The sequence below is a fragment of the Culicoides brevitarsis genome, chromosome 2, assembly GCF_036172545.1.
Source record: "Culicoides brevitarsis isolate CSIRO-B50_1 chromosome 2, AGI_CSIRO_Cbre_v1, whole genome shotgun sequence".
Lineage (NCBI taxonomy): Eukaryota > Metazoa > Arthropoda > Insecta > Diptera > Ceratopogonidae > Culicoides > Culicoides brevitarsis.
Genome location: NC_087086.1, coordinates 13,718,530 through 13,744,869, shown reverse-complemented (window position 1 = coordinate 13,744,869; position 26,340 = coordinate 13,718,530). Strand labels below are relative to the sequence as shown.

At 27.4% G+C, this 26,340-nt stretch overlaps 2 protein-coding genes across 2 annotated transcripts; one reads left to right on the top strand and one right to left on the bottom strand.

Annotated features, from left to right (window-relative positions):
- Positions 1-78: 78 nt before the first annotated feature.
- On the top strand, positions 79-25,200 carry LOC134828539 (S phase cyclin A-associated protein in the endoplasmic reticulum-like). The gene is made up of 8 exons (XM_063841518.1): positions 79-484; positions 1,524-4,834; positions 6,893-7,032; positions 14,827-15,062; positions 20,328-20,419; positions 21,928-22,092; positions 23,943-24,098; positions 24,659-25,200. The coding sequence occupies exons 1-8, from the start codon at positions 79-81 to the stop codon at positions 24,824-24,826; spliced, it is 4,674 nt and encodes a 1,557-aa protein (XP_063697588.1). The 3' UTR covers positions 24,827-25,200.
- On the bottom strand, positions 16,544-18,516 carry LOC134828782 (maltase A1-like). The gene is made up of 2 exons (XM_063841769.1): positions 18,290-18,516; positions 16,544-18,237 (listed from the first exon to the last, which is right to left on the bottom strand). The coding sequence occupies exons 1-2, from the start codon at positions 18,480-18,482 to the stop codon at positions 16,625-16,627; spliced, it is 1,806 nt and encodes a 601-aa protein (XP_063697839.1). The 5' UTR covers positions 18,483-18,516; the 3' UTR covers positions 16,544-16,624.
- Positions 25,201-26,340: the final 1,140 nt, after the last annotated feature.

Sequence of the window (26,340 nt, the reverse complement as noted above, 5' to 3'; positions counted from 1 at the left end):
ATAGCGAGGATGAATCACTGAACTCGTCTTCGTCGTCTTCAGGTGAGTTTTGCTTGTTTCGTGTGTGGGCGATTTTTTATGAGTTTTTGCGTCTTTTTTGCAGTACGGAATGTCGTTTCGAGCAAAAAGCCACCGATTGTGACGAAAATTGCGTCGCCGCTGCTGAAAAAAGAGTCAACGACGTCGTCGTCGCGTGTCAGAAGTGCAAGCGCGGGTCGCGACAAACGCAGTGAACTTCAGGCGCGGTACTGGGCTTTCCTGTTTGGCAATTTGCAACGAGCGATTGATGAGTTGTACACGACCGTGGAGTGTTATGGCTCGATGTCGTCATGCAAAGAGGTGATTTTGGTACTTGAGAACTATATAAGGGATTTTAAGTCGTTGGCAGAGTGGTTTCAAGTGTCGTCCGAATATGAAAATACGCCGTTGCCACAACGACCGCACTCGTTGGCGTGGGAAGTGAGGAAGAGTAATCCTGTGCCACGTAAGTTTTTGAATTTTTTTTATGTTTAAAATTTTTTTTTAACTTTTTGTCTCTTGATCCTTACAAAAAATTCAGAAATTTTAATAATAAATTAAAAAATAAAATTTAAATAATGAAATTTTAAATTTTTAAAATTAAAATAATAATAATTAAATAATTATTTTAATTTAATTTAAAAAAAAAACAAAAATTAATCAATTAATAAAATTATTTAAAATTTATTTTAAATTATTTTTTTTTACTTTAAAAATTTTTTAAAAATTTTGAGATTATGAATTTATTAAAAAATTTTAAAAATTTTTTAAAAATAATTTAATAAATATTCTTTTTTTATTTTTAATTATTATTTTTTGCAATTATTTTAAAGAAATTTTGAAAAAAAATCGATTATGAATTATTTTTTTTATAATTAAAACATTCATTTATTTTTCAAATTTTAACAAAAAATTTCGTTTTTGTTAAATTTTCAGGAATTTTTTTAAATTAGAATTTTTTGCCCCCTTTAAAAAAAAAAAATTTCGAATTTTCTCCTTAAAATATTTTTTTGTTTTTTTTTTAGAAATTTCAAAAAAAAAAAAAAAAAAAAATAAAATAATGAAAAAAATTAAATAAAAATTTTTTTATTTTATTTTTTTTTAAATTTTGAAAAAAGATCATTATGATAATTTTATTTTATAAAAAAATTTAAAAATTTAAAAAAAAAAAATTTCGAAATAATTTAAAAATTTTTCCTTAAAATAATTTTTTTTTTGTTAAATTTTTAAAAAAAAAAAATAATGAAATAATGAAAGAAATTGTTTTGGAAAATTAAAAAAAAAATGCTAAAATTTATCTTGAAAAAAAAAATTTTGAAATAAAAATAAAATTGTTATCTTCAAATTTTCTTAAAAAATTTAAAAAAAAAAATTTTTTTTTTTTAAATGAAAAAGTATTTCAAAATTTTTATTTTCTTTAATTCAGAGACAAAAACAAAAAGTTGAAAAAAATTCTCTTAAATTCTTAATCTTCGATCTTAATTTTTTTTTTTATTAATTTTTAGGCGTCAGAATCAAAACTCTTGCCAGTCCAAAGTCAATTTCCGGCAAATCGAGTCCAAATTATTCCGGAAAAAACAGTCCTTGCCCCATAATTGAAGAAAATTCCGTAAACTCACCCAAAAGAACGCCATCAGAGAGCAAATTAGCCATCATTTCGCACAACAATGCCTCCATGCTGCAAGGCTCCAAGGAGTTAATCCACATAAATCACACAACTTTCGAGAATTTCACGAACGGCGAGATCGTTTGTCACGACATGATCGCCTTGAAATCATCCATCATCCCCGAAAGCATCAGTCAAGTGCCCGTCGAGACGCAACAAGTCGTCGAACAGATAAATCTCGCCGTCGATCAAGAAAATAACATCTTCAACTGCGTCATGGATGTCATCCGCTTAGACAAAAGCTCGCAAACGGACTTGCCGGATGGCGATTTAACGCTCGCCGAGTACTTGGAGAAGTACGACAAGTGTCTCATCGCTTCAGAAAACCCAAAAATCGAAGAAATTCCCAAAACGGAGGAAAAATTACCTGTCGAAGAGAAGAAAAAACCTCCGGTAACGGCAAAATACTCAAGTGTTGTGAGCAAAAATTTACCTTCTCGCGCAGCGACGATGACAAATGGCGTTCATGGCAGAGCTGGGCATCAAGGCATCTTGAAAAAAACTGTTGTGGGCAAAATTATTCCAAAAACGACGAATTCTTCCGTTGTTTCGAGTCGTCAAACGCGTTCCGTGAAGCTGCGCGATAACTTGGGAGCTCCGAAAAACGTGGAAAATCGATTGTCGGCACGTTCAAAGACGATGATCGAGATAAATAGCAACAAAAATCCCGTAAATACCCAAAAATCCCGCATTAGTGAGTTAAATCGCCTCTCAAAATCACGCGAAAGTCTCGGAAGTAGCACTTCCACGCTAAAAGCAAGCACAGATCGCTTGTTGCATGGCTCCAGCAAGTCAAGTCTCGTCCGTTCCAGCTTAAAATCCGATTCCAAAGCCCAAAGTTCGTCAAGTGAGACCATAACAGGCAACGACAGTGGATGGCAAACCGTCAAAAATCGCCGTCGCTTCAGCAGTCACTGGGCAAATCGCTTCAATCAACCTTCCGGATACGCGAGTTTACCTTCTCTGGCCCTTTTGAACGAAGAAAAACCTGAAAAAAACGAAGATGAGAAGCTAAAAAATGAAAAATCGGTTACAAAAGATGTGAAAAGTAAGACTTTGACGGAAGTAAAGAAGAAACCCGTTGCTGTCACGAAGCCAATTGTGCCCTCAAGCGTCAAAACATCCTCGGTTCTCGCCAAAACGACGCAAAAACCCAAACCCGAAGCAATCAAAAGTCAACAAAAGAGCTCATCGTCCGGCGAAATCAAGCGAAAAGTGAATTCGGCGCCGACAACGCGAACGCCCGCGGTTCCTGTCAGCAGCATCAAACGTCAAAAGTCGGATTTGACGGGACTGAAACTGAAATCGCTGCGTAAAGAGTATCTCCGGAGCGAAAAATTGCTAAATTTACAAAAAAACAGCTCAAGTCCGGATAAAAAATCGAAAAATGAGTCGTCAAACGAGTCGAACAGCCAAACCGACGACGAAAAACAATCGGAAACGAGCACAAGTAAGATCGACATGAAAATCCAAACGGGCAGCGAGATCCTCAACAAACTTTATGTCGCTTGTTTGGGCCAATCTCGCATCGATCGCGACATTTCCAGCTGCGACGACGAACAAGACATCGAATCTGACGACGATCAGAAGAAAATTCTCGAAGCGAAGCAGGAAAGTTTGGAACGCGAGTTGCGCGAACTGCAAAATACCGAAATTGACGTCGATACAGAGACCGATGAGACAGATTGCGAAACTTTGGACCTCATGACGACCGATGATCAGTGCGATGCGAACGGAAATGACGAGGATATGACGTTGGAGGATCGCTATGAAGCCGTTTTGAGTGACATGTCGTGGGTCGAAAGGCTCGAAACGCTGGCGACACTGCAAGCGATCCACGCTCGACACCCGGGACGGGCGCAGCAACTGCATCAAAAGCTGTCAAACCCATCGCGGTGCCTTTCGTTGACGGAAACACTCAAAAAATATCAGGCAAAGCAAGCTCGTGCCTTGGAAAAACGTCAAGCGTTGCAAAAGGACAAAGCGGTGAAGATCCAAAATTTGTTGGCGCGCGTCGAGGAGGTGAAAAATCAAAAGCAGCAGTTAATCGATGAGAAACGCATCCGGATGGAGAGTCGTTTGAAGCGTGCGGCGGAGAATCGAACGCAATATTTGCGCGATAAGATCCGAAAAGCGCATGATGAGGAGGAAAAATTAAAGGAAATTGCTTTTATCAAGAGTTTGGAGGCGCAAAATAAGAGAATAGATTTTATGGAGTCGTGTCGCGAGCAGGAAGGACGACTTCAGGACTTGGAACAGGAGCGGATTAAGCGAATGGAGGAAAAAGCCGCGAAAGAAGCTGCTGTGGAGAAGCGTCGACAAGAGTTGGAAGCCCAAAGACAACAACGATTGGAAAAAATGAGCGAAACGCGTCGCGAACGTGAAAAAAGAGTCGGAAAAATGCAAGCCCAGCGTGAACAGCAGCGTCAACATGCGGCTCGAGCCAAAGCCAAAGACCGCGAAACGCGTCTCCAAGCGTTGCAAGCGCAACAAATCGCCACGACAGAAGAACTTCAGCGAAAAATCCTGCAAAAACAACAGGAATCAGCGCGGCGGCATGAAGAAAATATCGAACACATTCGTCAACGTGCCCTGGAAATGACAATTCCCATCAGAAGTGGCGAAGAAACGACGCCACAACCGGGTCAAAGGTCTTCTATAAGTGGCGATGGCACGAAACCCTGCACAAAATATTGCAGCGACAAGTCCAAGGAGCTCGTAAAGACGGCACGGAAGCGTTTGAAGAAGGTTAAACAACGAATGGCACTTGCAGCGGCGGATTATCTCGCGGAAATGCAACCTCTACCGGCTCACGTGAAAAAAGATTCGCAAGTTCATAAATTGCTGAACATGATAACCAAAGGCGGAGGTCCGCTTGGCATTGAAAGACCCCTGGGGCAACTTTTACGACAAATTTCCAAAGCAGAAATTGCGGATTTTCAGTCAATGTGGTTGCTCGATGGGCTCGGAACGATTTCCAACATCATCCAAAAGGGCATGCAAGACAATTCGGACATCTCGAAACGGGCGGTGGTTCTTTCGGTGCAACTTTATCGCAATTCTTGCTCATCCTGTCCACAGATTGCGCGTCATGCGATCCTCGGAAATACAATTGTGGTGTTGTTTGATGCACTTTTGACGAGTTTGCAGGTAAGTTCATGAAAAATATTTTTAAAAAAAAATATTAAAAATTCGTGAAATAATGAACACACAGAATGCATTTTAGCCTTTTAGCGCCTCCGTAAAAATTTTTTTGTTTTATTTTTGTCGAAAAATGCTTTTAGCGTGCAGTAGAAAATTTTATCAAATATAATTAAGTTATGTCTTTCAATAAAATCACAGCACTCGACTCACTTTATCACGTGTCTGTGTGAAATGGACCGAAAAGTGATGTATTGAAAAATCACTTTTGTATCATCGCATCGTTTTTCGTTCACTCACTCACGCTGTCTGTCGATGTCTATCAAAATATTAAAATTTCAGTGTTTCATGTGAAAAGGCAGGGATGTGAAAAAAATTATGACGAATTTTGAGAAAAATTATAAAAATAAAAAAATATTTTTAAAAAAGAAAAATTTAATTAATTAATTTTAATTTTTTTTTATTTTTATTAATTTTTTTAATTTTAATTTTTTATTTTTTTTTCAAATTTTAGAAAATTTTATATTCGATAAAAATTTAATTTTAATTACTAAAAAAATATTTTAAAATAATTTTTTTGCTTATTTTTTTTTAATTTTTTAAAAATTTAATATAAAATATTTAAACCAGAAATTTAATTTTTTTCATTTAAACTTAAAAATATTAATATTTTTAAATATTAAAGAAATTGAATTTTCAGAAAATTTTAAATTTTTTAAAAATGTGTTTTATTATTTCCATTTCAAAGTTAGTTCAAAAATAAAAAAAATTCAGCCTTTATTTTAAAAATAACAAAATTAATTAATTTTCTTATAGAACCTTATTAAGACTGCTTATGATCAAATTTAAAAAAATACTATAAAAATATTAAAAATAATGAAATTAAAATTATTAAATTTTTATAAAATTTTCTCATAAAAAATTATTTTAAATTTTAAATCATTTTTTTTTTCATTTAAATTTAAAATTTTTTCATTTTTTTAATTAATTTCATTTAAATTTTGTTCCCAAAATAATTTTACTAAATGAAGATAAATTTTTGTTTCCATTATTTTTTAAATTTAAAAAAAAATCATTTGATCACGTGACTTAAAATTAATTTTTTTTTTAATTTTTGAATTTTTTTAATTTTCACGTGACTTAATTAAATTTTTATTATTATTAAAAATTAATAATTTTTATTATTAAAAAAATAAAAAAAATAAATTTATTTAATAAAAATTAAAAAAATATTTATTAAAAGTAAAATAATTTGAAAAATTAAATTTCATTAAATTTTTTCGAAATTTTTCTGAATTTCATTAAAAATGCTTAATACATTTAGTTAAAAAATAAAAAAAAAAAAATTTTAATGAAAAAACAGTAAATTTTTAAAAAATTCAAAAAATCTCATAAAAACCCCCAATAACGGCACCTGAACTCATCACCGCACGAACGGTAGCTAACACAAACATTTTCACTTCAATACCTCATGTGATGTCATTGACTAGACAACCAACCGCTCATACACCTATCGTATGTGGGAGAATTCCTTCGAGTTTTGAAACAACACAAAAAGACAACAACAACAATCCTTTTTTCTATGTTAATGCATTTTCACAAGAAATTTTTCGACTCACACAAACATTGACTCGTCTAAGCAAATAATTGTCGGTCCTTTGAGAGTCTCGCTGGCACGTGTCATTTAATGATCTACAGCAGCCCGACCACAGATAAGAGACCTAATAATGTTATTTCTCAATTCCTTGACATCGTATGCGTTGCAAGAGAGCTTTAATTGAATTACGTTTATCGATCGTTTTTGTTCCAGTTACCACCCTTCCTTTCGCCCGTCTCTCTTGTGCGAAAGTGATACGATTTGAGGGATCGAATTTTACATGGTGCACATGTTGCACATTATTTTGATTAACTTTCGTCTTAATTTTCGGCAAAAATGTCAGATTATCTGATTTTTCGCCGCAAATTATGACAAATTATTTTAATCTTGTTCGACAAATCTGAAAAATAAATAAGAAATTTCCATTTTTCCAGCAAAAAAAATTAATTTTTTCATTTTTTCTTTTTCAGACCCCTGAGGAAAAAAGTCCCTTGTACCCCGTTGAACTGTCAACTGAACTGATCTTGGCCTGCACTGTTGCCCTGTCACCCAGCAATTCCCTGAAGCAAGCCAACCCTAAGGTATTGGAACGCCTTCCAGATCTCATAAGGTAAGAACAGCAAAAAAACAACAAAAAGCCGTGCGAGAACGAGACAACTCTTCATTCGACATTTTTTCCGTTTCACTCTCCCTCGTTAAATTGTGGATTTCTTCACAACTTTTGATGCGCATGATTTTACATTTTTTTTTGTCGGTACAAAGCAAAAAAAAAAAAAAAAAGGTAGAATCGGCACACAAAACAGAAATGAAGATCGTGTCCGTAGAGAGCACGAAACACAGAAAAATCATAATGGGGTATATAAATGGTTTTAATACATTTCTGCTCATCGACATCGTTGTCTTCGTCGTCGTCGTCGTCGTTTCACCTCGAAACCATTGTGTTCTGGTAAAATGTGTGCGTGATATTGTATGGGTTGTGGTATGTGGTCTCCTCGGTATTTCATTTTTTTGTCGTTTTTTGCTCCTCGATGAATTTTTCTTCTTTAAATATTTTTTGTTAGCAAGTTTCGGGGACATTTTTTGCTATTTTACAACATTTTGCGACAAAAAAAGAGAGAAACTGTTGAGGGAATTTAATGAATATTATCGATTTTCTGATGTCTCCTAGTCAAGTTGAATTTCAGTAGAAAACGAGTATTAGGTAATAATTAATTCTGGCTTTTCAAGTTCCTTTACTTGTTTTTATGGCAAAAGTAGAACTTTAATGTCTCGTCTATGATGGTGATGTTAGAGGAGGATGTCGTTGTTGAAATTTATTGGATAAAATATGGAAGAAGGTTTTGTTAATTGAAGGTTTTTTTTGTTGAGAATTTGATTTTTGAACTCGAAATTATGTTTTCCTTTAAAAATTTTTAATTTTTTTTAAATTTATATTAATATTACAAACAGAATTAAAAAAAAATAATTAAAAAAAAAATTTTTTAATAAAATTTTAGAAAATTCAGATAATTTTTTTTAAGAATTCGTATTCTTGATTTTTAAAGTTAATTCTTCTTGTAATATAAATTTAAAAAAAAATATTTAAAAAAAAATATTAAAAAAAAAATGTTAAAAAAAATATTTTAAAAAATATACTTAAAAAAAATATAATTAAAAAAATATATTTAATGAAGTTTTCAACTTCTAAAACAAATTTATATTGAAAAAAAAGTAAATAAAATTAAAACTTAAAAAATATAAAACCAAAGAAGGAGCATAAAAACACTGGAAATAATATAAAAATTTTAAAAATATTTTTTTTAATTTTTTTTTTAGTTTTGATTAGAAAAAAAAATTTTATTGAAAATTATAAATTAAATTAATTTAAAAAAAATTAAAATTAATCAAAATTGATGAATTTCCTTTAAAACTTATTTTGTTATTTATTTATTTTTTTTTTCATAAAAATTATTATTAAAAAAATTTTTTTTTAATAATTTATTTTTTTTTATTTAAAAATTTAAGAATTCTTATTGAAATCGAACAAAATATATTTTACAAATTGGTAACAAGTACAAGTTTATGTCGTAAATTTTTTTCTAATATTTTCACGTGTCTACGTGTTCTGAAAAATTTAAGCTGAATAAATTATTTCATTAATTTGTGTGAAAATAATTTTTTAAATTTAGTTTTTTTTTTTTTTTTTGAATAAAAACGAGAAAAAATTTTTTTTTTGTTTTTTTTTTAATTTTTAAAAATAATAAAAAAACTAAAAAAATAATTTTTTTATTGCATTTCTTACTCACTCAATAAAAATTTTAAAAATTAAATTATAAAAAAAATGAAAACTTACATCTGCCTCGAATCCAAAATCGATCTCTCACATCTTGACAGATTAACTAAAAAATGTGTTCAAAAAAATATTATTCAATTTATTAAATAGACTCACAGACAACCGCAACACAAAACGAATGAAGAAGACACATAATAAAAACAAATAATTTTTGTGTTATTTTTTTATTTACTAATGTGTTTACAAAATATGTATTTTTTTACGTGCCTCGACATATGCGGTTTTTCAAAAAAATAAAATAAAATGAAAAATATTTATATTGAACCGCGCGCACTCTTTACATATTTTTCATTGATCGAGGATTGTTTGTTTCGAAAAAATACGATGCATGCAACTTGGGTGGCATTGGCATGTAAATATTTGAAAATTAATCTGAAAAATTAATATTTTTCTTGTTTTGTTATTGTTGAAGTTTTAAAAAAATTAAATGATTGACAGTGGGATTACATCACTTTTTTTTTGTAACAGGCAAAAAGTCGTTAGAATGGGAAATTATGCGCATTTTAATTATTTTTTTAAATTTTTGTTTTTGAAATAAAAAATAAAAAAAAATATTTTAAATATAAAAAAAATATTTGAGCGTATTTTAATTTAATTTTTTTTTATTATTTAGGAATTTATAATTATTAAAATTTATTTTTTAAAATTATTTTTATTTTTAATTTTTTAAATAAATATTTTTGTTATTTATTATTTAAATTAGTTATTAACACAAGACAGACGAAAAAAAAAATTTTAATATTTTTTAAGAAATGCAAAAGATGAAAAATGAACCTTTTCAAAAATTCTTCACCTCTTAAAATATTTACGAATATTCTATTTCCATCAACAACAAAATATTTACATGAAATTCGTTCGAATGTCTCACAGGGAAACAAAACACAAAATAATAACAATAGAAAAGTTATCGTAATTTAATATCATGTAAATTCGAAGGCAAAATAAATAAACAAAAAATTATTTATTTTTCAAACTTTGCGATCTTTTTTCGTCTCTGAGAGTAACTTGATCCTAGTTTCATTCAAAAAAAAAAAAAAAAAGTCGTAACATGTGACAGAGGCGACATATTTCCAGTATTGTTCCTAAATTAAAGAACATATTTTATTTGTGTACAAAAAAAAAATTAAATAAAAGTTTCTTTGATTTAAATTCAATCAATGTGACCGTGTTATTTACGCTTCATTAAATGTACAAGAGGATCAGTAGTTTTTGTTGTTGTTGTTGAGTTGGAGATTTTTTTTGAAGGGTGTAAAAGTACAAGTAGTGCGCAAAAATAAAAGGACATGCCGGAGAGGTGTCCTTTCATTGCTTTTTGATTGACTCATCTCACCATTGTTTATGCATATGTCACATTTTTCGCTCTACTTTACGGCAATTCGATCTTGTTGTTATTACTTTTAATTTTAATTTACTCTACTCTCGGCGCTCGATACAATCTCGTTAAATTAGGGTGCGAGTCTATCATTACTCCTCTATTGATATATCAAAGAGCAGAGGGATTCCTATCGTCAGGGGACACGCAAATAAATAATAAAAAAATAAACATAACTAAATTATATGGTCGTGAATTGAAAAATAAAGCGCCACGAGATAAAGAGCGAGCTAATGTAGTATATTTCTTTAAAACCTATCATTATTATTGGAACAAGCCTACCTACGAATTATGGTTAGAATCACAGCGTGACACAGTTTAAAACTTCAATTAAAAAGTGGTGAGGTGTGTTTTTATTGAGTTATTTATTGGGTTGGGATGGAGTTCTGGTCAGTTTTTGTTTGAAAATGGACATTAAAGAATGACTCGAGTTCTAAACGAGATGAAAATTTAGTAAAAACTCTAGTTTTTTCATTAAAATTAATAAATTAAGAAGGTTTTATTAAAAAAAAAGTATTAAAAAAATAAAAATTAATTAATTTTTTTTACCGACAAATTTTTAAATATTCTTTAATTATTGATTTTTGATATATTTTTTACTGCAAAAACTTTAAAAATATTTTTTTCTTGTGAATTGTAAAAAAATATTTTTTGAATTGTATCAAGGAAAATTATTTTTTAAAAGATTTTTTTTAAAAACAAAATTTAGATTATTTTTTTTTTTTGAATTTAAAATTTTTTTTTCTAATTTTTCTTTAAAAGTTATTTTTTTTTAAATTTAATTTATTTTTAAATTCTAAAAATATTAAATTCTCAAAATTATTTTATTATATTAATAAAAAAAACTTTTACTTATTTATTTTTCAATTTAATTAAAAATTTCAAAAAAAAAAAAAATATTTTTGAGATATGAGAATAAAAAAATATATTTTTCAGTTCATTCTTTTCATTTAAATATTAAAAATTAAGAAAAAAATATAAAACTCTCGATTTTTGTGAGCTTGGAATTTTTTATTTATTTTATTTTAATTAATTTAATTTAATTTATTTTTGAAAATAATTTTAAAGCAATTTTTTTCAAGATTTGTCATAGGAAATGTAAAAATTCGGCTAAGAGATGTAATTTATCAAAACAAAAAAAAAATCTTAAAAGAAATTTCCGTTTCGCATTAAAATTCATTGAATATTCATCAATTTCACTCAATCATAAGAGGTCACTTCATCATTATTCATTTCACAAGTTGTCATTTATTTTTTTTTATTTTTGTGCAAACACACGCCAAAAATCACTAACCCTAATCATTGTCACCGCATCCGCTTAACTACCTCTTTTCTTACGTGTCGCTGACATTCTAAGCAAATTCGACAACAAAACAACGAACGAATAAGATGACAACTTTACAAAATAATAATAAAAACCAACAAAAATGCTAATTTATACAAAAAGTTTTTTTTTCTTCATCTCCAACATTTTTATATCGTTCCTGATAAGATATTCGTCAAAAAAAAATCGTAGGCTGTAAAAAACGTTTATTTTGTGTGTGTGCGCCTTTTTACGAGTGTGACAGTGACAGAATTTAATCATAAAATAATATTTTATAGCATTTATTTGATAAAAATATTATTGCTCGAGTCTGGAGATGGAATTAAAATAAAAGTAAATGGACATTTAATATGAAAATGAGGTAAAGTTTTAATGAAAAAGCTCGCAAGTTAAACGATTTGATTCTAAGAAATAATTTTGTTGGACGCACAATTAATGTAAATTTTGTTTAAAAAAATTTTTATTGTGAAAAGTTGACAAGTTTTTTTTATTGTTTGGCATGTTAAAGGCACGAGACGAGATATTTAATCATAAAAATTTTGTCTGATTTTGCTTGAATGGGTAAAAAATTAGCAAAAAATGGAGAGCCATTTAGATAAGGAAGAGACAATTTTTTTTTACAAAAATATTTAAAGATCGCTATTTTTGAGGAAATTTTAGTATTTTGTGGATTTAATGTCGGTCTGTTATATAAAATTTTTATTTTTTTTTTAAACAAACAATTTTTCAATAAAATTTTCAAAAATGAATGATTTTTTTTTTAAATTAAATATTTTTAAAATTTTTTTTTTAATATTTTTTTAAAATCGTGATTTTTTCAATTTTTATTTAATTGAATATAAATTTATTTTTTCAAATAATTTTAAATTTGCATTTTTAAAAATTTAATTTTATGATAAAAATTTTTTAAATTATTTATTTAAAAATTTTTATTTAATTTAAATTTTATTTAAAAAATAAAATTTAATTTAAATTTAATTTATTTAATTATGTTGAAAAAAAAATATTTTTCAATAATGTCAAAATTTTAAAAATATTTAATTAAAAAAAAATCATTTATTTTTGAAAATTTTAATTGAAAAAAAAATTAAAAAATTAATAAAAATTTAGTTAAACAGACCGACATTAAATCCACAAAATACTAAAATTTCCTTCGAGTAGCGTTCTTTAAAAAAAAATTAAAAAAAAGTTTTGTCTCTTCCTTATCTAAATGGCTCTCCATTTTTTGCTAATTTTTTACCCATTCAAAAAATCTACAAAAATTTTTATGATTAAATATATTATCTTGCGTGCCTTTTTACAACCAAACAATAAATAAAAAATTGTCAACTTTTCACAATAAAAATTTTTTTCAACAAAATTTACATTAATTGTGCGTCCAACAAAATTATTTCTTAGAATCAAATCGTTTACCTTGCGAGCTTTTTCATTAAAACTTTACCTCATTTTCATATTAAATGTCCATTTACTTTTATTTTAATTCCATCTAAAGACTCGAGCAATAATATTTTTATCAAATAAATGCTATAAAATATTTTTTATGATTGCCATTCTCGAACTCGTAAAAAGGCGCATTTTTTTCACACACAAAATAAACGTTGTCACTGTCACACCATCGATTTTCCTCAAAATCTTATCAGAAACGATATAAAAATGTTTAATGCAAAATCACATCTTCGTATAAATTAACTTTGTTTGGATTTTATTTTATTTTGTAAAGTTGTCATATTATTTTATTTAGTTTTGTTGTCGACTTTTCTGATGTTTCGACACGTAATGTTTATTCTCGGATGCGGTAAACAGATGCTTTTGGCGTGTGTTTGCACAAAAATGAAATTTCACATCGCAGCAACTTGTATTGTGATATTTTTTGTTTATCTTATGATTATTTGTGATTTCATTGTGTGTTTTCACACTATTTTATCCATTAAAGTAAATAAATACATGGAAGATGCGTCATTTTCGAGCGATATTTCCTTGTTCATTTAAAGTTTTGAAGTGGTTCAATTTTTATTTAATATTGAAAATATTTTTGTTTTTTATTTTTATTTATTTTTAAAATAAATTTAAATTAAAATGAGTAAAATTAAAAAATAAAAAAAATCTCAAATTCTCAAAAATCGAAAGATTAATAATTTTTCAATGAATTGACATAACTTCATAAACTAAATTTCGAAATAAATAATAAATTTTTTTTAAAATTTAATTTAATTTATATTTTTAAAAAATCTATTTTTTAAATTAAAAATATTTTATGAATAAATGCATAAACATTTAATAAAAATGAAAAAATAATTATAATTTTAAATCGAAAATAATTTATTTTTTATTTCAAAAATTAAAAAAAAAATAATTTAAAATTAAAAATATTTTAAAAATAATATTTTAAAACCAATAATTATATTTTTAAATTGCAAATAATTTTTTTTCAAGTCATTTTATTTAAAAATTTATATTTTCACCTTATTTAAAGAAAATAGAAAAAAACATTTTTTAAATTTAATTTATTTTTAATTTATAATTTATTGTTTTTTAAATTTAATTTTATTTAGTATTTTAGAATTATTTTTTAATTAAAATATAATTTTTCTTCATATAAGAAAATTTCTTGATAAATGACATCTCTTGACCTTATTTTCTCATTTCCTATCCCAAACAATTGCCAAATTGTCCTCTTGAACAAATAAATGGACCGACACGCTTTATTATTATAAATAACTTAATTCAATGTCGAGCACGTGAATAACACTGTGGGATGCCATTTTACTCCTTAACGGTTAAATTCAAACGTAATTCATATTTTTTTTTGCAATGATGAGGGAGAGAATTGGACCCCCAATAGTTTTCTAATTTTTCCGGCCTTGTGTCGTTCGAGCATTCATGAATTTTGTGCGGTAATTTGATATTTTTTACCCCTGTTGAAGCATTTTTTGAGAATTTTTTTTGGTTTTCACTTCAATCTTATCGCAGGTGGATTTTTGTGAATTTAAAAAAAAAATCATCTTGACTTGATCTCCGGGGATTTCGAGTGTTAAGCTACTTACACGCGGAGATTAGACTGCTCACTTCAAGCAAAAAGTCACCATGTGGTCTATTGAAATATAATCTAATTAGATGTAACATATTATCTGATTAAGTTAATAAACATAAAAATAACAGAAATAATCGAGGGATAATGTCGATAAGCGCCCTTTTTCGACAATGTCGCACAGCTGACTCGGTTGCAAACAACAAAAGCGGGATTTAAAACATTTGCCACAATTCGCAGCCATTCTAATCATCATTAAATTTCATTAGATCTAAATCACCTGAATTGTGTCGTTGCGACCATAATTACGGATATTTAACTGGAATTTTCTCTCTTTTGTCGTTTCAGCTATGCCGTAGCAACAGGTCTCGTGGATATTTTGGCCAAACGGTGTCTCGTGGTACACGAATCTGTGGAAAATCATCAAAGTGTGGTCTTGTCATTGCTAGCGACGATCGGATTACTCACAAAATTTGCGGAATTGTGTCCGAAAGGCGGTGATACGACGAAATTTTTGTCAATGTTGCAACCAACGGAGCTATTTGGTGCCATTTCGCTGCTGTATTCGACAATTGTGCCGATTGGTGAGTAGATTTTTTTTTTTAATTTTGGGTTTTCGTGGAAGGATTGTTTGAATTGTTGTGGTAATTTGGTATTATTTTTATAATAATTCTTTAAAAAAAAATAATTTTTAAAATTTTCTATTGAGAATCGAAAATTTTTAAATCTTTAAATGAGAAAATTTAAAAAAAAAAATTTTTTTCGTCAAAAATTTGCATTACTAATTTCATCAATACCTACTTCTTTTTTTTACCAAAACAAATTAATTTTAAAACTGAATTCTGTTAAAAAAAATCAATTTTACAGATTTTTTTCTTGCAAAATTAATGAAATTTGTTGTTAAAAATTAACATAGCTAAATTTACAAAAAAGTGAAATAAATTAAATAAAGTTAATAAATTTTTTTTTGTATTAAAAATTTTTTATTATTTTTGACAAAAAAAAAAATAATTTAAATTAAAAATAAAATAAATTTCTGAAATAAAAATTTAATAAATTTTTTTTACTAAATAATTTTTTTTTTTTAATTTATTAATAATAAATTTTGTTTAATTTTTTTTTTTCTGCGTGTAAATTTAAATTTTTTTAAATAAAAAAAATTTTTTTTTGTAAATAAATAAAAAAATAATAAATAAATTTTTTTAAATAAAATGCTTTGAATTTTTTTTAATGAAAAAAAATAAATAAATAAATATAAAAAAAAATTTTTTAAATAAATTAATTTTAATTAAATTAAATTTAAATTAAACTGAATTCTGTTAAAAAAATATTCAAAAAATGAATATAAATAATTCTCTTTTTTTTCGAATAATAAAATTCCGATTTTTTCTAGTCATTAGTATCTTTTTTAAATAGCAAAATATATTTTTTGTTAAATATTTTAAATAATTAATATTTTTAACTTCAATATTATATATATTTTTTTTATTTTTCTGTAAGAAAAATTTCAATAAAAAATCAACGAATTTGTGCCAAAGTAAATTTTATGTTAAAAAAAATATTTTTTGCCGTCAAAAACTTGAATTAAATTAAAAAAAATTAATTTTAAACAATTTTTATACAAAATCATAAAAATTACCAAATATTATTTAACATTCGCTCCAAAAATGCTCATTAACTTAATATTAAATGCACCTTCTTAATTCTCATATCAAAAACGTTACACAATCAAAAAACGTGAGAAATCCGTGTTCAATTTAATTAGAACATCAATTTTAAACGAAATTCAATTAAATTGATGGATCTTTTGTTACTTTACTTACCGATTTATCTCTATCCATTGTATTATCTTACTCGAACGTGATTTCATCTCAAACTGAAAAATTATTTGAAGCGTGGGATTGGTACGAGAAAATACTTTAAACCGATGTCGGCTGCTTTTTTGTGTGCGGAAAAAACACAAAGAATAAGAAAAATCCGTCAAAAGTGTGTCAATATTTACTCACGTGCGTTATTTTTTGAGTAAAGAAGTGCTAATCTTTCATTCTGGAGAGGAAAAAAAATATATTTTGCCAATTTTGGAGTTTATTAGTGAAGAAAAAAAGAAGGAAAAAGAAAAAATTTTTTTTAAAGAAATTTAAGGAAATTATTGATCAAATTGTCCTGGATCGTCACCCCGAGGCTCCGGAAGACGTTTTCCAACTTGATAGTCAAGCACAACACCAATTCCAGCAGCAACATAGACCTCATCTGTGACAATTGGTTGTCTCTCGAACATGCCAGAATCCACAGACGCCGTATAAACTTCCATTATTTCCGGGATTTTCCATTCTGAGATCAACGAAAGTTTGACCATTTGTTCCGTAAAGCCCAAATTAAGGACCGCGATCAATGTTCGGTTGTTCGGAAGTTCACGTTTTATCGCCAAGACGTCTTCATTCAGCAATGCACTGTCATAATCGCCATACATCAAGATATCCTGCTTCCTCAATTGAGTTAATCTCTTGAAAATATTGAAGTGACTTCCTCGTTGCTGACGTTGTTTTTCGACATTATTATTACGGAAGTCCGGGCCAACGGGCAACCAAGTGTAATTACTGCTCGAAAATCCGGCGTTACGTTTTCCATCCCAAATCATCGGAGTTCGAGCTGGATCGCGGGAATATTTGTGGAAAGTAACGGGATCTGTGGTACAAGCTTGCGGATCAACGGTGCGATACCATGGGATAAAAACGTCTTCCATCGCCAATTCTTCGCCGTAATAAGTAATTGCAGCTCCCGGCAAAATTTGCAACAAAATATTCACCGCATCAGCTTTTTGTGGTCCCAATCGCGACGCCGAACGATGTTGATCGTGATTGCCTTGAACCCAATTCGGCGTCGAGCCTTGCGGGATGGTCGCTAAATAATTATCAATCACAGCTTTGAAGTCACGTGCGTTACTTGTGGGTCCCAAATAGTTCAAAAATTCAAAATTAAAGGGAAATTCGGCGCCATTGAGTTTCCCGTCTTCGCCGTAAATCTCAACGACTTTCTTGAGCGGCGCATATGCTTCGACCAACAAAACTCTCGTGGGTCCGCCATTCTTTTGCTGCCATTCATCCATCACGGAGCGCCATTGGGTGACCATATCAATCGTCTCGGGTCTCATTTGCGTGTAAATATGGTCGTAATAACATTGCGCCAGCGGATCATCACATTTGTACGTAAGTGGCTCATCGGGGTAGTTTCCATCAGAATCGGGGGCAACTTCAAACAAATATGGCACAGCGTCGATACGAAAGCCGTTAATTCCCTTTTGCAGCCAGAAGCGAAGGACATTTTTCATTGTTTCGACAACTACGGGATTGCGATAGTTCAAATCCGGTTGCGCCGCTAAAAATTGATGCAAATAATATTCGCCACGTTGCTCGTTCCACTCCCAGGCGCTGCTACGAAACGCACTAACCCAATTTGTGGGAGGCAAATTTCGACCGCCATTTGGATTGGGCTTCCCTTTGTGCCAAATGTAAAAGTCGGAGTAGTACGGATCACGTGCCACGGACTTTTTGAACCACTCACTTTCGTTACTCGAGTGATTTGGCACGAAATCCAAAATTAATTTGATGTCGTTTTTGTTGCATTCGTCGATCAACTCTTGAATCGATTGCATGTCGCCGAATTTCGGATAGACTTTTGTAAAGTTGGAAATGTCATAACCAAAATCTGCCATTGGAGAATCGAAAATTGGGGAGAGCCAGACGCCATCCATGCCGATTTCTATAAAAAAAATTTTAGTTTTAATTTTTCAAGAGAAAATTCAAGGAAAAACCTTTTAAATAAGAAACTTTTTGTTGGATTCCTTTCAAATCGCCGACACCATCACCATCAGAGTCCATAAAACTGCGGGGATAGACTTGATAAAAGTTGCCAGTTTCCCACCAATCTTTTTCGCGAGCTCCTTGGGGGATTGTTAAGACTTGCAAAGTGCAAGCCAGTAAAATTGTGAATGTTTGGAAGATCATTTCGATCAGTTTTTGTTAAGAAACGAAGGAAAATACTGAAGATTTTAGATGACATGACACGTTTTATAGGAGAAAATTGTAAAAAAAAAATATTGCAGAAACGCAGATGTGATCAAATAAAGTCAAGTTTTTGTTTACACGGAAGATAAAATATTTTCCCGGGCTTAGAAATCGAGAAAAATTAAAATTAAAATTAAAATTAAAATTAAAATTAAAATTAAAATTAAAATTAAAATTAAAATTAAAAATTAAAATTAAAAATTAAAATTAAAAAAATTAAAATTAAAATTAAAAATTAAAAAAAAATTAAAATTAATTATTTAAATTAAAATTAAAAAAAAATTAAATTAAAAAAATTAAAAAATTAAAAATTAAAATTAAAAATTAAAATTAAAAATTAAAATTAAAAAATTAAAATTAAAAATTAAAATTTAAATTAAAATTAAAAATTAAAAAAAAAATTAAAATTAAAATTAAAAAATTAAAATTAAAATTAAAAATTAAAATTAAAAAAATTAAAATTAAAATTAAAATTAAAATTAAAATTAAAATTAAAATTAAAATTAAAATTAAAATTAAAATTAAAATTAAAATTAAAATTAAAATTAAAATTAAAATTAAAATTAAAATTAAAATTAAAATTAAAATTAAAATTAAAATTAAAATTAAAATTAAAATTAAAATTAAAATTAAAATTAAAATTAAAATTAAAATTAAAATTAAAAAAAATTAAAATTAAAATTAAAATTAAAATTAAAATTAAAATTAAAATTAAAATTAAAATTAAAATTAAAATTAAAATTAAAATTAAAATTAAAATTAAAATTAAAATTAAAATTAAAATTAAAATTAAAATTAAAATTAAAATTAAAATTAAAATTAAAATTAAAATTAAAATTAAAATTAAAATTAAAATTAAAATTAAAATTAAAATTAAAATTAAAATTAAAATTAAAATTAAAATTAAAATTAAAATTAAAATTGCAAACCCTTGATGATTATATTTAGCTAATGTTTAATATCAACTTCCGTTAATTGCAAAATCGAATTTATCACTTGTTCAAATATTTTTTCCTGTTTCAATTATTACCTCATTAGTTACAGAAATTTTTCCATTGTTTACTTAAAAACTCGAACAACAGAAAATTACTTCATTACAAGCGGGGCTAGTTACCGTAATAAATTATTAAAATTTATTGTAAAAAGCTTTTATCCGAAAAAGTACTTCCTTTTATCATCAACACATTTATTTGCCCAAAATTGGACTTCTAACACATTTACAGCTCTCACATAATCATAACATAACAATAATTTTGTTATTTTCTAACATTAATGATTAATATTTTATGCGTTCGTTTTTTTTTCACACATTCCCTTCTTGATAGTCAAATCTCGCGTAGCGCGATAAAAATCCACAATAATCATAAATAAATTAATGGAATTTTTTTATTGCGCTACCAATCGAGTGACTTCTGTTTCATGTGGTAGTTAATTAGCGAACGCTGCCTAAAAAAATAATTTTAATGAAATCCGAAACAAAAAACAATAAATTTTACGAAATTAACGAGTTTGTGGTGTTGAAAGCTTTTGTTTAGCACATTTACTGATGATTTGATATGTATCAAGATGTTAATGAAAAAAAAAATGTAAACACACCTAATCATAATAATTGCCAAAGCCACTTAAAACTTATCTAATAACAATGAATTTTGTCGAAAATGGTGCGACGCACGAGTGAAATTTTCGTTCAGAGTAGAAAAAGAGCGGGAAAATTAGTTTTTTTTTAAAATAATTTTTGTCTTTATTAATTTTTCATGCTAATGTTGTATTTTTTTTTTGTTTTAGGTGAATGTATTCCGAAAAGAACAATTTCGTTAGCGGCTGCGACATATAATCTACTGGTTACATTAGCGAGTCTCGATGTGAAAACGTTTCAGGTGAGTTGTTGCTAATTATTGTTTGTTTTACCCTAAGAATATTATTTAAAAGTTTTTTTTGTGACGATTTGTGGGAAATTTTTTAATTTATTTAAATTTAAATTCAAGAAAATTTTTATTAATTAATTTATGATTTTTTTAAAAATTAGTTTTATAAAAAAATAAATATTTGTTGATAATTTTTTTTTATTTTAATTAATATTTAATTTAACTAAAATTTTTTTATTAAATTATTTTTTTAAATTTATTTTTTATTAATTTTATTTATTCTTTTTTTAATTAATTAATTTTAAAATTATTTAAAAAATATTAATTTTCATGTAAATAATTTTCAAAAAGTTCATGAGTCAAACTTTCTCATTATTTTTTTTAATAAAAATTAATTAAAATTAAAAAAAAAAAAAAATTTACAAAAAAAAAAGTTTTTAATTTAAATAATTTTTTAAAAAGTCAAAAATTTATGAGTCATAAGTTCTTAATATTTTTTTTAAATAAAAACTTTTAATTTTAAGTCTTAAAAAAGATCAATTTTTTAATAATAATAGATTTTTGTACTTCAACTAATTTTTCTTCAATATTATTTCGGATTTTTGAACCTAATTTAGTGAATTTCTATCCCTACAATATTTTAGCATGAAGAATAATTTTTTAAAATTAATCCTTAATTTTTTATCTTTAGAATTAATTTTAATTTTTAATTAATTTGATTTTTTTTAATATTAAAAATTAATCGAAAGCCATTAATTTTTAATTTTAATCTCTTAAACTTGATTTTTAAGTCATTTTCATTCAACTCAAAGGTCCCAAAGTCAAAACCCTTCATTTTTTTCCATGCATGATAGTCTTATTGTTTACCCAGTAAAAAAAAAATCAGTCGAAAAAATTCAATAAAAAAATAATTCCAGCTGACTGACGTCACAAGTGTAAAGAAAATGTTTATTTTGCAGTCTTGCCTACGCAGTACATGACAAACTCGCACCCTTTTTTCGCATAAATTCAACATAAATTGAATCACAATGCACCTCCTTCCATTTGTTTATTTTTTATTCAAGAGCAACTCAACTTTGTCAACTATACAATTAATTTCCATTTGTTTGTTCTGTGAATCCTCCGTCTTTCTTCTTCTCCTCCTCGAAAAAAGTGTTTTTATTTCATTTCATTAGTTTTCAGTTTTTGTGTGAAGGATGTTTCCTTTTCACTTCCAATTAACATAATTTTCGAGCCTATCGAGCACTTTACAATCGAATTATGTCAATATTGATGTGCACACGAAAGATACCTTTCACTCGAATTGCCTGATAGATGTTTACGTTCGAGACAGAAACGGAGAAAAGAGGTATTGATTTCATGAAGATTTAATGCGATGTTTCAAGGACTCTTCGGTGCTTGTCTTTTCCAATTAAGACATTTGACTGACTTTGATTTCATTTGCCGATAAGATGCTTAACGAGGTCTTGATTGGTTGTAATTCGAGATAATTAACCGAGTATTTTTTCTCTGTTTTTCAGGAGATTTTGGGCGAGGAATCATTGTCGCTGCAATTTTTCGATGTCGTGACGATTTTGCTCAAGTATTGTGTTCCAAAGTGTCATGAGAAGGGAGAAACGCAGGCTGTGATAATTGACTTAATAGCAACATTAGGCTTCTTTTGTGCCAACAACAAAGAGAATCAGGTAAGTTATGAGAAAAAAATTGTAGAAAGTTATCGTTAGACGAAGAGCTGAAGATAGTAACGTATTTTAATTTTAAAATGAAGTGTCCCAGTGAACATTTTTCATTTTCACCCCAATGAGCATTTTAAAATTTGACTTAAAATTAAAATTTAAATTTATTCCAGAGAGCATTTCATATTTTTATTCTAATAAGCTTTCTCAATTTTTATCCCAGTTGACATTCTAAAATTTTTTCACAATGAAAATTCTTCCCAGTGAGCATTTTAGTTTTTGACCCAATACAAATTTTCAAATTTAACCCATTTTCACATTCTGAACTAATGTTAATATTCTTCTCAATGAACATTTTTAAATTTCAACCCAGTCGACATTCTTGTTTTACTCCATATTGAAGTTTCATCTCAATTCACATTCTTGAATTTTAATCCCAATAGACATTTTTAATTTTTATTTTTAAATTTTTTAATTGTTATTTCAAGGAATATTTTGAATAATCATCTCAGTAAATTTTGTTAATGGGATGAACCCAGTGGAAATTTTACTTTTTGTCCCAATGAACATTGTGAAATTTCTGCCTTATTCATATTTTTCATAAATTATCCCAGTTAACATTCTTAAAATTCATCCCAAGTCATATTTAATTTTTTGCCCAAAGTCACATTTTAAAATTTTATCCCAACTCACATTTCAAATTTAGCCCAATGCACATTTTCCCTTTTCGTCAGACATCAAAATCCGCATAATATCTTTTTTTTATCGAAATGCGGTATAAAAAAAATTAATCTTCTAAGTCATAAAATGGAACGAAATGCAAAAAAAAAAGTACAAAAGAATTGTCTCTTAACCCATGATTATTATTTCACTTTGGCATCGCATCCATTAAGATCGGTTGATCGAGATACGATTGAAGTTGGTCTAATTTTCTATTATTACAACTTTTTTCTGTGTTCATCGTCTTCATCATCATCGCCATTATCTCTCGAGATCTTTAATACATTGTCGATCATTATTACACGGTCCAACGACCGACGACGACGACGAATGAAAGAAGAGAAAACCGCCATATTGATGATAATTATTTCAACGACGACGACGACGACTCAGTAGATTGGATTAGATTAAAAATTGATCCGTTTTTTATAAGAAACAACTTTAGAACATAACTACCATTGTTACATGACTTGACAGAAAAATTCTCCAGCACCAACAACTCAATCGTGTTTTTAATAACACGTAAGAAAAGAAATACATGACATTATCGCATCGGCCGATCTCGCATCCCGAAGAACACTTCAAAAGAGAAAAGTTCACTCTCTCAATCAAGAAATGGCATCAAATCTGACGTTAAAAGCTCTTTACGTTAAATACGAAAAAAAAGGATTTTTCTTTCGAAGGCTAATAATACGTCTCTCAAGTGCGTTTACGAATGACGATGCATGTTCGAAAAGGATACGAAACAAGTGCAAGAGAAGTTGTTTATTTGCTGATTCACTTTAAATAAAATTTTTCTAAAAACTGGAATTATGCAATGTTTTGAGCTGCATCAGGGATGAAGTGCCTAATTTGGGGGTAATTTGACGAGATAATTAGGGAACTTAAGGAGCTTTTAAGGAATTCAATGGACTGGGGAGGGGTAGCGGCTCTCAGTTCTTTCATTCGAACGTTTTAAAAATAAAAGTGCTCCAAAATGTCGAACAAAAAAAAAATGAATAAAAAGTGCATTAAGTTAATGATAGGTTCGCTTATTGGCAATTGTTCTCAAGTTCAAGAGAAAAAAAGCTCTTAAGTGTTATTTATAAATATTTTGAATCCTTCTCATCCTCTTTTTATGATTTTTTTTTCGTTATTAGAACCTGTTAATCAATTCAGAGCAATCATCTATCATTATAAAGAGTCTCACAAAATTACCAAAGGAGTTCGATATGGTCATTTATCCGACATTGGTAACGATTATACATGAAAATCCTGAAGCACGGCAATTGTTGAGTAAGGATTTTAATGTTGAGGTGAGTTTTTAATAATTTTTTTTTTACTTTAAAAATATTTTTTAAAAATTATTTAATTATTAAATTTAATTAACTAATTATTTTTTTACGATAAAAATTTAATTTTAGTTAAAGTAATTTTAATTTAATTTTTTAAATATTTTTTTCAAATTAAATTTAATTAATTATTTCAAATAAATAAAATAAATAAATATTTAAATTTTTTTTCACTAAATTTTTTAAAAATTTTATTTTAAAATTAATTTTAATTTAATTTTTTAAATTAATTATTTATTAATTTATTATTTAATTTAATTTTTTTAAAAAAAATTAAATTAAATTTATTTTTTTTAAATTTGTTTTTAATTTAAATTTTAATTCAAATTTATTTAATTTAAATTTTAATTAAAAAAAATTTTAGTTAAATTAATTTTAATTTAATTTTTTTATTAATATAAAAATTTATTTTTAATTAAATTAATTTCAATTTATTTTTTTAATTATTAATAATTAATTAATTTAATTTAATTATTATAAATTTTATTTAAAAAATAATTAAAATTAAATACAAAATTTTTCAGCTTCTCGAAGAATTCAAAGCATCAGACATGGCAAAAAAGAATAAAATAGTCTCACTTTTGTTCAAAATTCCAACTGAAACCGCAAAACTTCCTGGATCCCTTTCAGGCTCGGAGTTAAATACACCGTCATCATCGTCGGTTGCTTCATCGCTTCCGTCAACACCATAAAAAAAGACTAATTATACTCACACAAACCCAAAAAACACTTGAATTTCACTTAATTAATCTCACATCTCAGTATTTAATCAACATTAACTTCACCTTTCTAGCGAGCATTAAAAACATTTTTTCATTCACGTATTTATTTGTCATTTGTTTCACTATTTTGTTTAATTTTTCATTTAATCTTAAGAACTTTTTTGTAGCAATTTTTTATGTTTAACTATTTACTTAAAAAAAAAGAAATAATTATTGGATGCAACTTAGGCAGACAAGGAAAAAAATTAACAAGTCCAAAGGATTAATTATTATGATAAAAAATTAAAAAAAAAACTCGAAAAAAACGCAATTAATTGTGATGATAAACTAAAATAAAATTTAAATATCTGTTCTTTTTACACAAATTTTGTAGAGTTTAAAGTATAATTAAACGTTGAAGGCTACCGATTTTACAGAAAAAAGGTTTGTACAATTTAAAGATTTGATGTTAATAAAATTGCCAAAAAAAATCATCAAAAATATTTTTCTGTTGATTGAATTATGATGATGCCTTTTAATGTTTTTACAATGTACAAAAGTGTTCTTTCAATATTTTCCTTGCGTTCCATCATCAAAAATCGTCAGAAAACAACGAATAACAAATATTTATATAAATACTTACTAACCAATTTTTGGAAGTAAAGTTCTGCAGATTTCGTAACGATGCGCACGAAATAATGAATGTTCGTGCAAACTTTTCTTAGATAAACACTCATCACTCATAGCAAATATTTCTAGATAATAAATACGTTTTCCATTATTATTTTATTTAATTTTTGGAGGATTTTTGTTTTTTGGGGAGATGAAAAGTCTTGTGCGCGAATTTTTTTTTAGAAAAATGAAGACTTTATATTTTTTGTGAGCGAATTAAACGGGAATTTATTAAAAAATAAAGCGTGGAAATATCGGCGGTTGTTATTTTAATTTATTTTTCATTCTGGGCAAACATTATTATTCACGGAAGAAAGTATTTTTCGGGAGTATTTGTTCCATATCTGACGTGGGTAGGGTACTGTACCGATTTTGTTGAAGCTAACGGTTTAAATAATAAATTCAACTCAACGAAATTCAAATGTATTTTTCCATGAAATGTTTTAAGTCACAAAAGAAGTTTTTATTAAATAAGTTTAAAGTCTGTGAATTCTCATAAATTATGGCAAAAGCTTGTATAACTGTTTTTATAGTATTGATAGAGTTTATTGGTAGACCTTTTTGCTCCTCAGTCACAACAACTAGGCTGTTCTATTTTCTAAGAGGGTGAAACCATGAGTCTAAATTTTATATTCTCGTCTCAGCTCGAGACAGCATAGTCTGATTGTGATGTTATAAAAACATTTTCGATTCTGATCCGATTATTTTAGTTGCAGAATTCACGTTTTTGTTTGTTTAAATTCTTTTGAAATTCTGAAGTTTATTTATTTTCTGAATGCGTCATATTAGACATTATATTCATAGTGTTAATGTGTGAGATTAGCGGACTTGGG